We start from the raw sequence: 15435 nt of genomic DNA on the forward strand, positions 1-15435 counted from the left end.
TTGGTTGCTTCTCTGACAGTATTATGCCCATTCAGGTTTTACTTTGGATGGACATATCAAGTCTCATAGTGTTAATGCCTTGGAAGCATCAGTGGCCCATCTGAGATTGACTCCATGGAAGAGATTTGCAAAGCTGCAATGTGAAGTTCAGTCCGTGCATTCACAAGTCCTTACTGATTAGATAAAGACTCCTGTGGTGACAGGTTTGGTCAGTTTGTCCTGTGGAGTCTCTTTAAGGTTTAGAATCCAACTCCATCCCCCCTGGGGAACTGTTATTATTGTTTTCAGACTGCCTTATTTAAAAAAAAAAAAAAAAAGACAAAATATGGCTTACTGTTGGCAAAATAGTTTTCCCATTGGTACTATTTTTCCCCATTTTTCTTTGGGAACCACCTGTAGCTAGGGATTCCCCACCTGTGAGAACTTAATATTGTATTTGTCCTAGGAGAAAGTGAAAGTTATTTATCTGTAACAAGTGCTTTCCGAGGACTGCAGGATGTAAATCCTCTCAGAACCCATCCGCCTCCATTGGGAGTTGGTTCCGACATGTTTACAGCTAATTCAGGGGCCCCACATGACATCTGTCATGCAGGACTTTATACACATGCTCAGCAGAGCATGCTGAAAGGTTCCAGAAGTTTTGAAGTAAATTTCATTGGCCAGGCCCCATTGGATGGTGTCATTCATCCTTGAGGACTTGCATCCTACTATCCTCGGAGAATACCTGGTACAGGTAAGCAACTTTGATTTTCTCAGGGATCCTTTCTTCCATTACTATAATAAAGCTGGATATAATAGTACAGACATGATAAAAGTTGAGTATTATTTCATTAGTTTGGACCAGCCATCTCCTGTAGGGTAAAACCACAACTTTCCTATGGAATGCTTAGTATTTTTTTATGTTTTTGGATTTACTTTGTAGAACTCTTACTGTCGGTCCATTGGTCTGGAGTTCATGTTTATCAATGATGCGGAGCAGTGCCAGTGGATCCGGCAGAAGTATGAAGTTCCAGACATCATACAGTTTACAAATGAGCAAAAACGAAGGCTGTTGGCTAGGTTGGTGCGTTCTACGAGGTAGGATGGAGTCTAATTCAGAGAGTAACTATTTAAGAGCGCATAGCTGTTAAGGGACATGTTTCTAGTGCACCACACTGATACTCCTGGAAAGTTAGAAAGAATCCCCATTAAATGAGTTTAAATTGAGAGAATCAGATAGAGCAGTTAGAAGAACAAACTTACAGGTCGATACAGTAAAGTGTGCTCCGTCGGAGCGCACTGTCAGCCTGCTCTGGACGCGTGTTTTCCCTTACCCCTTATTCAGTAAGGGGAGGAAAACACGCGGCCCACCCGCGGCACCTAATAGCGCCCTCAACATGCAAATGCATGTTGATGGCCCTATTAGGTATGCGCACGGGATCCAGTAAGTAAAATGTGCAGCCAAGCCGCACATTTTACTCTAAGAAATTAGCGCCGACCCAAAGGTCGGCGCTAATTTCTTCCGGCACCAGGAAAGTGCACAGAAAAGCAGTAAAAACTGCTTTTCTGTGCACCCTCCGACTTAATATCATGGCGATATTAAGTCGGAGGTCCCCAAAAGTAAAAAAAAGTAAAAAAAAAAAAAAAAAAAAAATTGAATTCAGCCCGCGGCTGTCGGGCTGAAAACCGGACGCTCAATTTTGCCGGCGTCCGGTTTCCGAGCCCGTGGCTGTCAGCGGGCTCGAGAACCGACGCCGGCAAAATTGAGCGTCGGCTGTCAAACCCGCTGACAGCCGCCGCTCCTGACAAAAAGGAGGCGCTAGGGACGCGCTAGTGTCCCTAGCGCCTCCTTTTCCCCGTTTTTCCCGCGTCACCTCATTTAAATACTGAATCGCCCGCACCGGCGAGGGGCTGGTGCGCGCGCCGGGAGAGCGGGCGTTCGTCCGCTCTCCCGCGGTCTTACAGTATCGACCTGTTAGAGCGCCTAAATGTTGAATGCAAACTGCTAAATCACCAATCATCTGAATACATCAGAAGTTTGGATTAAAAGCAGCCTCTCTCGGATTTGTAAAAGATTACTCTCAGACTATTAAGCTGACTGCTGCAAGGTCCAGAAATAGGTAATGGTAATGAATGGTGGAGAAAGAGAGCAGGCCTTTGGGATAATAAAACCAAAATCCAGAGGGAGCAATCTTAACACTGCTGTAAAACAAAATCCCCAAAAAACCATAAAATCAAAAAGAAAGTTTAATCTTGAGTAAAGGGATCATTGTAGCTGTATAATCATTCTCGATAAAGGCCTTGTGTCAATTTTTAAAAATCTGTGCAGCAGGCAAATTAACTGGATGATTTTCCCTGATGTCTTGAGACAGATTTTCAGCCAAACCTAACCAGCTAGGTTTGTGGCAGAAAATTCACTTACATTTATCTGGATAGATTTAGGCCTGCTGTTTTGTGCGGCCAGTGTTACCCCATTAAATGCAGCCGGTTAGGACTGAAGATCCAAGCTAACCAACTAAATCAAAAAACTGCCTCGGGAATGCCTCCAGAGCTGTCCCTTTTGACTGTGAATTTGGGCGGATAAATTCAGCTGGGTTTGGTGGGGTGGGAGGAAGAAGTTTCAGAGTTGGAAATTTCTTAGCTAACTTTGGAAGTTAGCTAAGAACTAACTAATGTTAGCTAATAATAAATAATGGCATAATAATAAATCCAGGTGTGGGAGTGGCAGAGAGTCTAATTGACAAACACTGCACGGTAAATGCTGCTTCTCCAGGGTCGGCAAATTGACCTATCATATGATTGCATTCGATGTGTAGGAAATCAAAACCCTTCCCCCAAAAGCAAATCCTCTTTTCTATATTTTGGCCTGGAAGTTTTCTTCCTGATTCTGTGGGTTTTTAGCCCAATTGGAACCAGCCTAGGTTGAGCTATGGTGTCTTGAATCTTCATCCCTAACTACCCACGCTTTTTTTTTTTTACCTTATTTTTATATCTGCCACCCCCCCCCCCCCCCCCAAAAAAAAAAATCTACCCTGCTATTGTAGCAGGGACCATGAGCTGTAGCTCCCTCCAGAGTGTGCCCTCTAGATCTCACTGTAGAGCGATGGTTGAGATTCCCTCCCCTCAGGAGCTATGATCACTCCCTCCACAGAATCCCCGGCCTTGGCCAGCCCAGGCAGCAGAAGCCTTTCTCTGGGAATCAAACCTGAATGGTACATGTTCGTAAAGCAGCAGTATACCTGTGTTTCTCAATGCTAACAACAGAATATGGTGCAAATGGGTCCCCAGTTCTAAATATATAAAGGTCCCAAGTGGTTTCTCCGGCTAAGTTCGGGCTTAGCCGGACAAACTGTGGGATTTGAATTTCCTGCTGCTCCGGGTAACTTTTTAGCCAAGTACAACTCACCTGGATAAATTGAAGGCATTCTGGGAGTGGGGCTAACTTACTTGGATAACTTAGCTAGATAATGCTGCTATTCAGCTGATTGTGTCAGAGAGTTATCTAGATAACCTGGGTAACTTTATCTGGGTATATTCAATGCAAACACACACAGAAGCGTTACTTGCACTCTCAATAATCAGCATCCATATAAGTGCAAGAAATAAATAATTCCTGGTTTATTCTTTTAAGGTTATTTTCTTTTTTCTTTTTTTTTATTTGGCAACTCCTTATTGTGATACAAGCTTTAAATGCAGGTCCCCCAACACGGTCCCGTGTTTCGCCACCCGGCTGCCTCGGGGGGGATTAATTTTAGCATGAATCTGAAAAGCGCAAACATTCAAATATACCAGGAATGAAGTTAGTACCGAACAGACCAAATAAAAAAGAAAATAACCTTAAAAGAATGAACCAGGAATTATCTATTCAATGCAATACATAACTGGTTGTGTTTTGCTGAGTATATGAGTAAACTTATCCCGATAATTTTACCCGTATTACTTAAAAAAGAGCAGTCTAAACTTGTCCGGATAACTTGGACTTTATCCAGATATATTCAATAGAGCACATAACCGGTTGCGTTCTGCTGAATATGAGTGAAATTACCAGATACTTTTGCCCTTACAACTTATCCACTCTCTCCTTGCTGCTGAATATGGGCCTCATAATATATTTCAGAGGTAAAATAGCTAAATATTACTTGGGGAGGGGCTGCCTTCAAGAGAGAATAGCTGAGTCAGAAGGAGCTCTATAGTACAGAAAAAGAAGACACCTATGCAATTCTGTTATCACAGAAATACAAATTGTACACAGGATAGTTTTATGGTTAGGATCAGCTGCTCAAAGCAGTGCTCTGGCTCTAGATTGCTCTTCCAAAAACATACAATATAAACAGAAAAGTTTACTTCTCCTTGTGGTGAAAAATGTCTTCCCTCATCACGTTCTGACATTCTTCTCTGACATTGTTACAGCATCTGCTACAGGGCCTGGGCCTGAACTTGCCCTGTAGCATCATACTAGGCACATTTCTGTAGCCTGCTATGGTGGAGGCAGAATGAGAGCTCGACGGTCCTTATCTTTTCCTCCCTCTCTATGCAGCAGCAGCAGGGAGTCAGATGGAGAGAGCATGTGACCCCCTGCTTCATCTCCTCCTCCTCTGTCCTCATGGCCCGTGTACGGTATGTGGACGATGGGTGTGGAGGAGAAGTAGGAGGCTCGGTTATGGTGACAGTGAGCATATGGAATCTCTTCCTGTGGGGTCTCTGTTTCCAGTGGTCACTGTTGGGATCTTGTCTTCCTGTGGCCAGACCAGGGGAATCCTCCTCCCAGTGCTGCTTGGGGGTGGGGGGGGCCCTGACTCCTGTTACTGCCATTAGTTGACCCTCTCCCTCTCCTTTCTGGTTGAAGTTAAAATTTGCAGAATTGAGGCTGCTATGCTTAGGAACATGAGATAAAGGTTCTGGAGTGACATGACCTGACCCTGATGACTTGAAGATAGTACATTGATCAGCTGACATGTACTATTTTTCAATTCAGCCAGGTTTCAGAATACCATCAAAATCTGAAAAGTGGAGTGATGTGGTCATTTTATACATTTTGCGCTCCCTTTTTATTTTTTTTGTGTCTGTTCTCTTGGAAGATCTTTCTTTTTATTGTAAATGCAAATTTTGCATAACTCTTTGCATATTGCATAACTCTTTGCATATTGTGTTGTGCTATCTTTTCACAAGATTTGAAGATTTTCTTGCTCGCAAGTGGTCATCAGAGAAAAGGTTTGGCTTAGAAGGATGTGAAGTTTTGATCCCTGCTTTGAAGACCATACTTGATAAATCCAGTGAATTGGGAGTGGAATATGCAATATTGGGGATGCCACACAGGTAATTTAGAAATCTTAATAAATGACCTACTGGCATAGCATTGGAGACAATAGCATGGGAATGGTTTGTGTGTTCCAACTCCATATTAGTGGAGAACTGAGTATTTTGTGAAGATGAACTGGGTAGCTATAGAAACATAGAAAATGACAGCAGAAAAGGACCAAACGGTCCAACCAGTCTGCCCAGCAAGCTTATGGTAGAATCTGCTGTGCCGTACAGGTCACCTCCTTACTTAGTTACCCAACCGTCAAAGTCAGGGCCCTTGGTTGCTGTCTGAGTTCAATTCCCTGTTACCTCTTGCCGTTGAAGCAAAGAGCAATGTTGGAGTTGCATCCAAAGTATCAGGCTTATTGGTTAAGGGTAGTAACAGCCGCATCAGCAAGTTACCCCCATACTTATTTGTTTTCCTAGACCATAAAATCCAATGTCCTTGTTGGTTGCTGTCTGAATCTAATTCCCCTTTTCCCCCTGCCGTTAAAGCAGAGAGCAATAATGGAGTTGCATCACTAATATGAAGGCTTATTGGTTAAGGTTAGTAACCGCCACACCAGCAAGTTACCCCCATGCACTCTTTTCTTCATTTCCATCCTCTAGTCTTTAGGGATCCACAGTATTTATCCCATGCCCCTTTGAAATATTTCACCATTTTTGTCTTCACATCCCTCAGAAGGGCATTCCAGGCGTCCACCACCTCTCCGTGAAGAAATATTTCCTGATGTTGGTTTTAAGTCGTACTCGCTGGAGTTTCATTACGTGACTCCTAGTTCTACTGATTTCTTTTCAACGGAAAAGGTTTGTTGATTGTGCATCATTAAAACCTTTCAGGTATCTGGTCTCTATCATATCTCCCCTGCACTTGCTCTCCTCCAGGGTATACATATTTAGGTTCTTCAACTTCTCCTCATAAGTCATTTGATGGAGACCCACCACCATTTTTGTCACCCTTCTCTGGGCCGCCTCCATCCTGTCTCTGTCCCTTTTGAGATACAGTCTCCAGAACTGAACACAATACTCCAGGTAAGGCCTCACCAAGGACCTATACAAGGGGACTATCACTTCCTTTTTCTTGCTGGTTATTCCTCTCTCTATACAGCTCAGCATTCTTCTGACTTTAGCTATTGCCTTGTCACATTGCTTCGCCATCTTCAGATCGCTAGACACTATCTCCCCAAGGTCCCTCTCTTGCTCCATGCACAACAGTCCTTCACTCTCCAAGACATACAGCTCTATTGGATTACCACACCTCAGGTGCATGACTCTGTACTTCTTGGCATTGAATCCCAGCTGCCATATCTTCGACCACTGTTCAAGCTTCCTTAAATCACTTCTCATTCTCTCTACTCCTTCCGGCATGTCCACTGTGTTGCAGAACTTAGTATCATCCGCAAAAAGAGAAACTTTACCTTCTATACCTTCCGCAATGTCACTCACAAAGATATTGAAAAGGACTGGTCCCAACACCGACCCTTGCGGCACGCCACTTAACACCGCTCTCTCTTCAAAGTAGGTTCCATTTATCATCACATGCAGGCCACCACCTTGGCGCTCACTCCCAAGCTTCTTATTTTATTCACAAGCCTATGTGGAACTGTATCAAAAGCTTTGCTGAAATCCAAGTAGATGACATAGAGTGCTCTTCCTTGATCCAATTCCTTAGTTACCCAATCAAAAAAGTCAATCAGATTTGTCTGACAGGACCTTCCTCTGGTGAATTCATGCTGCCTCTGGTCCAGCTATTCTTCTGACTGTAGATAGTTCATTATTCTTTCCTTCAGCAGCATCTCCATTACTTTCCCACCACTGAAGTGAGGCTACCTGGCCTGTAGTTTCCAGCCTCCTCTCTGCTCCCACTATTGTGAAGCGGGACCACCACTGCTCTTCTCCAATCATTTGGTACCTCTCCCGTTTCCAGGGATCTATTGAATAGGTCATGCAGAGGACCCACCAACACATCTTTGAGCTCTCTCAGTATCCTGGGATGAACCTCATCAGGCCCCATGGCTTTTTTCCACTTTTAGTTTTCCTAGCTGTTCCCATACATTCTCTTCTGTAAACAGAATTTCATCTACTCCACTCCCCTCCATTTTCTTGTTAACTAGCAACAGTCCTTCTCCAGGTCTTCTTTAGTGAACCCAGAACTGAAGTATTTGTTTAATATTTCTGCCATTTCTTTGTCTCTCCCCATACATTGATTCTTTTCACCTTTCAGTTTCACTATACTTCTTCGGACCTTTTTCCTTTCTCTGATGTATCTGAAAAATGTTTTGTCACCTTGCTTTACTTCTTTGGCAAGCATATCTTCTGCTTGACTTTTTGCTTTCTTGATTACTTTCTTCGTCTCCCTCAGTTTCACCAGGTATTCTTCCTTGTGTTCCTCCCTTTGGGATCCTTTATATTTCTTGAATGCTCTTCCTTTTCCTTTTATTTTATCAGCCACCTCCTTTGAGAACCAGATAGGTTTCTTATTTCTCTTGCTTTTGTGTACTTTTCTAACATATAGATTAGTTGCCTTTGTAATTGCTCCTTTTAGTTTGGCCTATTGTTGTTCCATCGCTCTCATTTTCTCCCAGTCTTCTAGTTCTCCCTCCAGGTACTTCTTCATTTCAACAAAGTCTGTATTTTTGAAATGGAAAAGCTGGGTCTTCGTGTGACTTCTCCATATCCTGTTTGCGATATCAAACCATACCGTTTGATGATCACTGGTGCTGAGATGGGCACCCACCCGGACATTAGAGACATTAGCCCCATTAGTGAGCACTAAATCAAGTATAACTCCCTCCCTCATGGGTTCCATTACCATTTGTTTGAACAGAGCCCCTTGCAGTGCATCTACAATCTCTCTACTTCTGTTAGATTCTGCAGAAGGGATTCTCCAGTCTATGTCCGGCAGTTTAAAATCTCCAACAATCACCACTTAAGAACATAAGAACATAAGAAATTGCCATGCTGGGTCAGACCAAGGGTCCATCAAGCCCAGCATCCTGTTTCCAACAGAGGCCAAACCAGGTCTCTACAGGTGTTGTAGGCTACAGAGGAAAACAGCAAAGCACTGCAGTATCCTGACAAGAATGTCACAATCGCGTTATGGGCTGTGATCACAAAGTCTGTAAAAAACTTTGGCATCACAATATCTCTTTACATATAGTAATCATATTATATTCACATTTTTGGAGAAAAGATGAATAGTTTCCATGTTTTATTGCTTAAATAAAATTGAATATAGGCTGAGGTGATCTGTGAACACTTTGTTAAAATGCTATGAGTTGGCTCTGTGGCTCAGGTTGCTTTGCTGTCTGCTGTAATGCAGGGATCCAATTTTGGATACCCTGTCCCATGCCAGTTTGTCCAGGGCATGCTGCAAAGGTGGCACACTTGGACTCAGAGATGGAGGAAAGATGACTGTTGCTACAGTGGCGGCCCCTACCAGCATGCCAGTGAGGTTGGCAAGGAATACCTTAAGCCTGGGTATCACTGTGTATTTAGTAACTAAGACCTTTGTTACTGCCTGGTAGTGATTATCTTCAGGTTTGTTGAGTTACTTTCACATAAATTATGAAATTGCTACATTTAATTCCAGTGATAATAAAATACAGACATGCTAATATGTTATAAAGAGACCAATATTCAAAGACGCAGAAAATGGATATAACCTATCTGGCTAAAGTTAGCTAGATGAGCTATCTGGGATATTCAGTAAGATAAATGTGCCACTGAATATCCCCAATTAAAGTTATCCAGCTAACTGTAGCCGATAACGTGGCTTCAAACTGGTGATATTCAAAAAAATATCCTGTTAGATTTAAAGTTATCTGGCTACGGATGGCCAGATAACTTTAGCCTTAACCAGCAATATTCAAAAAAATGTAGCCAGCTAAGTACTGACCTGCAGAGTTCCAAAAAAGAGATTGTGGTCCTTGTGGCTCTACCATTGCCTCCCCCTCCTCCTCCTACCCGAGTTCCAAATGCTTGGCCTTGTTGGGCTGAGCCTGCAGGCTCCTCCTCAACCCTCTCCAATTCCAGAAAGGTAAAAATTAAAAGGGCTGTTGCCAACTGCCCCCCACCCCACCCGCTCACGTGTCAAGTCACATTTTTAATGGTAGATTCCAGGGCACCCCTCCCAGTGCATTCAAGCTGAAAGTTCTTCAGGCTGCGTGGCGATATTTTATGTGCTGTTTTTATTATTTTATGTTATCTGTTTTATTAATGTTTTTATTATGTATGTTTTATTGTAATCCATGTTGAACTATTTATGGATTTGTGGAATATAAAATGAATAAATAGATATGCTGGAAAAGTGCGGGTGGAAGGGGGAACGGAAATGCAAAGGGGCCAATAAGCCTGTGATCTTCACCTGCAGGTCATCACTTAACCAGCTAATTTTGGACCTGCTCTCAGGCATGTTTTGAGTTAAATTGCAAATATTGGAATTAGCTGGATAATTTAATTGGCTAATTCAGCCCTGCCCCGGAATGCCACCAACACACTGTTCTTTTTATTTGGCTAAATCTTAGCTGGATAATGACTTATCCAACTAACTTTTGCTGGATGAGCAAGGGGAATATCCAAAGTTGTTATTTAGATGGCTGATGTGTGAGTTTTCTGGGTAAATGGCTTTGAATGTTAACCTCAAGATATTTCCAGTTTGCTGTTAATGGTTCGGATTCTTTATTCTGTGAAGTGTATTTTGGTAAGTTTTATATAACGAGACAAACTTCTTTCTGTTGTATTTCTTACTTTCAGGCCGATACAGTAAAAAACGCTGGAGAGCGGGCGAGCGCAGGACACTCTCCTGTGCACGCGATACAGCAAAACAATTTATTTAAATTAGGCTCGGTGGTAAAAAGAGGCGCTCTTTTCGGACAGGAGCAGCGGTTGTCAGCGGGTTTGACAGCCGACGCTCAATTTTGCCGGCATCGGTTCTCGAGCCTGCTGACAGCCACGGGTTCAGAAACCGACGCCGGCAAAATTGAGCATCCGGTTTTCAACCCACGAGCCGCGGGCCTATTTCAAATTGTTTTTTTTTTTTTTTACTTTTTTTAACATTTTGGGACCTCCGACTTAATATCGCCATGATATTAAGTCAGTAGGCGCTAATTTCTGAAAGTAAAATGTGCGGCTTGGCTGCACATTTTACTTACTGAATCGCTCGGGAACACCTAATAGGGCCATCAACATGCATTTGCATGTTGTGGGTGCTATTAGGTTCGGGAGGGTTGGACGCGCGTTTTGGACCGCTATTACCCCTTACTGAATAAGGGGTAAAGCTAGCGCGTCGAAAACGCGCGTCCAAATGCCGGCTAACAGTGCGCTCTGTCGGAGCGCACTGTACTGTATCGGCCCATTTGTTAGTCTCCAAAAAATGGCCTTGTGTTTCGGATATTACATTTACTGCTTCATCTATCTCCTTGCTGAATATTTTGTAGAGGAAGACTCAATGTGTTGGCCAATGTGATCCGAAAGGAGTTAGAACAGATTTTCTGCCAGTTTGATCCAAAACTGGAGGCATCTGATGAGGTACAGTGTGTCTTCTTGCAGGTCTCTGATGTATGGAAAAGGAATAATTTTACCTAGTTTTAGGTTATAAGATTTGAATTTTGATCTTGCGAAAATGACAGTAATGCCTCTTTCATCTTCAGTGCACAATGTTACAAATTTAAAGTAGGAATGTGCATGGCAAAACATTTTTTTGTTTCATTTGAATTTTTAATTCCTTTTTTGTTTGATGTTTATTTTAGTTCATTTTATTTACTTGAAACAAAATAAAAACAAAAAAATACAAAAAAAAAAAATAAAGGAAACAAAGATGGGGTTCCTTCCTCCCCCATGCTATCAAATTGCCACCTCTCCCAGCTCTGACAAATAAAAAAAATAACTTTCTCTCCCTCCAACCCTTTGCCTATCTCCCCACCTTCCCCAGATCCATCTTACCCTATCTGTGGAATTGCAAGAAATAGAAATAGAGCATTAGTGAGCCCAATTTGTTCCTGGCAGGTGAGGGCTTCATTTTTTTTTATTTCAGCAGCGCTGGGGGTGGGGTGTGTTTTGGTGGCGGCGGTAGACCACGCCAGAGCTGCATTCTGAACTGAAAAAAAAGCCAGCAGATTTAATTGGAGTTTTCTTTTCATTTCTTTTGAAACAACACAAATCAAAACACAGTGTGTTGTTACATTTTTCAAGTCATTTCAAAAAGAATTCACATCCTAATTTAAAGTCTGCCATATTTTGCAAGATCATTTCATTGCTGTAATTTCCAACCTGAGGGATATCATGAAGGACATTTGAGCACATTGGGGGCAATTTTGTAACAGTATGCATAAGCTAAATACACGCATAGGGCCGGATTTGAAAAGGGTTACGCGCATAAGGTACACGTGTAATCTTTTTAAACGCCCCGGCGCGCGTTGAGACTATATTGCATAGGCTTCCGGCGCGCAAGTCCCGGGGCTTTCTTGGGGTGGGCGTGCTGGGGGCGTGACGCGGTTGGCGCGTCATCGGGGGCGTGTCAGGGGGCGTGTCGGGGCGTGTCAGGGGCGTGACACGGTCGGCGCGTCATCCGGGGGCGGTGCCGCGGGCATGGTTTTGGCCCGGGGGCGTTCCGGGGGCGTGGCCACAGCCTTCAGACCAGCCCCGGACCAGAACATGGTGCGCGGCAGCCGGCCCGGCATGTGCAAAGTTTTGCCTGCTTCAAGCAGGCGTAACTTGTGTGACAAAGGTAGGGGGGGTTTAGATAGGGCCGGGGTGGGGAGGGTTAGGTAGGGGAAGGTGGGGGGGAGGCGGAAGGAAAGTTCCCTCCGAGGCCGCTCCGCAGGGCTCGGCTCTCGCAATTTGCACAAATGTGCACCCCCTTGCGCGCGCCGGCGTACTTTGTTTTAAAATGTACCCCATAAGTTATAACAATTTTCAAAGAGAAAGTATGCACATAACTTCACTTTGAAAATTAGTCTGTCAGAACTACCTGCATGCATTTACACCTGCTAATTTGTGTATAGAATTTTTCCGAGGATATTTACATGCATACTTTTGAAAATACAGAAGTAGGTGTGCAAGTGCAAACCTTTCTGTACCACTGGGAAGGGTTTGCTGGTAACTTTAAAAATATACAGGCTTTGTGCGCGTAAGTTTATCTGCATATAGGGCAAAAACGTTTATAATAGGCTATTTCCTCTGGAAAAGCTTTGTTTTACCTGAAGGATTGCCTTTGAAAATTACTCTCAATAGAAACAATTTTCAAAAGAATTTAAGCACATAAACCCTGGGTTGTGTGTGTAAATCTGCTTTATGAAAATGATCTTGGTGAGGGGTAGTCTGGGAAAAGTATGTGCAGGACATGATTTCAGGTGTACTTTTTCCTAGTCTAGAGAGAGGCGCTCCGGGTCAGGAGCAGGTGTAAGTTGCCATGCATACTGGCAGTAACCAAGAATTTGACTGCTGTGAAAATTCAGGCTAAAGTCCGTGGGTACTTTGTTCATAGGCTGCTGAAAATTACCATCCCTTTATAATGGGACTGATGTAATAAGACCCACAGCAAAGCAGGCGCTAGTTATGAGAGCGGGTTTTGATCACCAAGCGCGGTTGAAGCTGCCATTTCTGTGAGCTGTAAAAAAACAGAAATTATGCAAATGATTTGCATGCAGAAATCCATGCACATACAGATAAATCACGTACCTAAGCGCGGTAAGGGCCTATGTAATAAGTGGCCGCATTCGCCCTCAAAACCCGTGCCGATAATCTGCGCATAAAAGCAAGCGAGTGAATGGGTCTCCCTCTAAAGTGAAAGTGTGACCCTGGAAAGTATTTTTAATGTCAAATAACTGTGCTGCAGAAAATATGGCAAATATTTTCATGGATCCTAATTCACACTGGCATAGCAGTGAGAGAGGTGCTCAGTTTGGCTGTGAGTTAATTAACAATCTTGCTGCTCTTCTGGCCATGTATCTGTCTGCCCAGGGAAGTGCCTACCTAAGCTGGCTGCCGAGAAAAGCGCCTTGTGATGCTGGCTGCTTGGTCACCCAGAAAAGTGCCTAGCTAAGCTGGCCACTCTGAAGCCAAGATAGGTGCTCAGCTAGGTGCTTATCAAGCCGCTCATTCTCTGTTTATGGCAGAAAATTCTATACGATCGGGCGCCCAGAAAGGTGCCTAGCTTACCTTGTCACTCAGGCGCTGAGCTAGGCACTTAGTTGCTCGCAAATCTGCACAATTGGGCACCCAGAAAGGTGCCTAGCTTTTTGTGCCGCTCAGGCGCTAAGCTAGGCGCTTACTTGGTTGCGAATCTATACGATCGGGCGCCCAGAAAGGCACCCAGCTAAGCTGGCCACTAGGTCGTCGAGCTAGGTGCTCAGCTAGGTGGTTTTCAGGATGCTCGAATACTGACACAGGCCCCCTGAGTCTGTGCTGACACTTAACTCATGCCCTGACCATGACAGTAAAAAACCCGCATTAAAAAACCTGCGCTGGCATTAGTGCTGCTCCCTGCATTGCCTATGATTAGCTAATCGGCTCCTTTGCATGCTGTTATGCATTCGCGCAGGAAAAACTGCGTGTCTGTACATGCTTTTTTCCCCGCGCACAAACCCCTTATTACGTCCCCGTACAGGCTTTTGCATGGGAAAACGTGCACACAAACCCGCGTACATGCACGCATAAACCCACGGCAGCTTCAGCGCATCTTATTACATCAGCCCCAAAATTCTTACTATAAACCTATGATGGAAGCACCAAATGTTTGTTAACTCGTGTTTAAAACATATAGCAGTAGATTTTAAAAGATGTGCACGCGCGTCCATGTGCGTGCGGTTCCCAGCGCTTGCACATGGACGCACTAATTGTATATCATGTGCACGCCGGCATGTGCATGTTATAAAATCTGTTGGCCGCACGCACATGTGCACCAGATTTTATAATCTGTGCGTGCATGTGCCGGCGGCGCGAACAAGAGGGGGTGAAGTTTTGCAAAGTATGCTCAGCGACACAATCTGGCCTTCCCCAGTTCCCTCCCAGTCCTTTCCAATTAAGGAGCGGACTGGGAAGGAACTTCCCTAACCCCCTGCCTAACCTTCCTTCCCCTTCCCGTCTTCTCCCCACCCCCTAAACCTAACCTACCTTTCCTCAATTTTTGTATTTTATTGCTTACTGCTCCTCGGGAGCAGAAGTAATTTACAGGCGCTGGCCAGCTGCCGGCGCCTGCTTCCCCGGGGCAGTGGCTAATAGCTGCTGACCCAGGCGGCCTCCGTCCCGCCCCTCCCTGCCCAGACCATGCCCCTGGCCTGCCCCTTTTTCAGTGCCCGGCACTTGTTAGCGTATCAGCACTTACGCGTGTAGCCGTGCTCTTTTGAAAATGCACGCGGTGCACGCAGGGCCCGGCCACACGCGTAAGTGTCGATTTTTACGTGCACCGGGCTTTTAAAATTCAGCCGTTAATGTCCTACATCTCTTCATAAAACAGTCATGATTTGTCATTCAGAAACATGCTCGTCCAAATAAGATTTCTACTGGCCTTAGTGGTTTACTTGTTAAAGTGCTAATTTGGTCTCTGGGGATCGTTACAGAGGGAATGGTCAGCCTAACCCAGGGCAAAGCTAATGGGATGAAGTGAAAGATGTACTTCTTAGCAATTTTATTCATATTCTTAGTAATTCAGCTTCAGATCTGAATGCATTAGCTGTTAGCACTGATCCAAAATTTTATTTATTTATTTATTTTGATTTTTTCTATACCGGCATTCGTGATAACATCACATCAAGCCGGTTTACAGTAAACAATGGGGTAATAACCGGAACATAGAACAAAATATGTAATATACATATTATAAATACATATTATAAATACAGTTACAATAAACAAGGATACGTACAACTAGGAGTAAGAAGAAGAAAAGATAGGAACTTTAACATGTTGTATTAACCTGTAGAATGGTAAGGTTTCCAAAGATGGAAGTGAATGATTTACAATGAATTGTTCAGTTCAAAAATGCAGTTTTTAACAATAAGGAAGAAATCATAAATAATGAAGATTCTGGATGTTTATAAAGTGTAGGGGAAAATTATCAGGATAGTTATAAAAGAAAATTGTTGCTTGGAATTTGAATATCGGAGAGAATTGTTTTTAGACTGGGTCTGGGAAGGCTTGTTTGAAAAGCCATGT

The 15435-nt window shown here is 43.7% G+C and overlaps 1 protein-coding gene across 6 annotated transcripts in view; it reads left to right on the forward strand.

Annotated features, from left to right (window-relative positions):
- The window catches only part of OGDHL (oxoglutarate dehydrogenase like), a 327706-nt gene that overhangs the window by 134626 nt on the left and 177645 nt on the right, over nt 1-15435 (forward strand). For all 6 annotated transcript variants that reach the window (XM_029609443.1, XM_029609440.1, XM_029609442.1 and 3 more), the window contains 3 exons: nt 923-1077; nt 5149-5295; nt 10719-10809. In XM_029609443.1, the coding sequence (XP_029465303.1) occupies nt 923-1077; nt 5149-5295; nt 10719-10809 (393 nt within the window). The remainder of the gene's footprint in view (nt 1-922; nt 1078-5148; nt 5296-10718; nt 10810-15435) is intronic.

Source organism: Rhinatrema bivittatum, chromosome 7 (genome assembly GCF_901001135.1).
Source record: "Rhinatrema bivittatum chromosome 7, aRhiBiv1.1, whole genome shotgun sequence".
NCBI lineage: Eukaryota > Metazoa > Chordata > Amphibia > Gymnophiona > Rhinatrematidae > Rhinatrema > Rhinatrema bivittatum.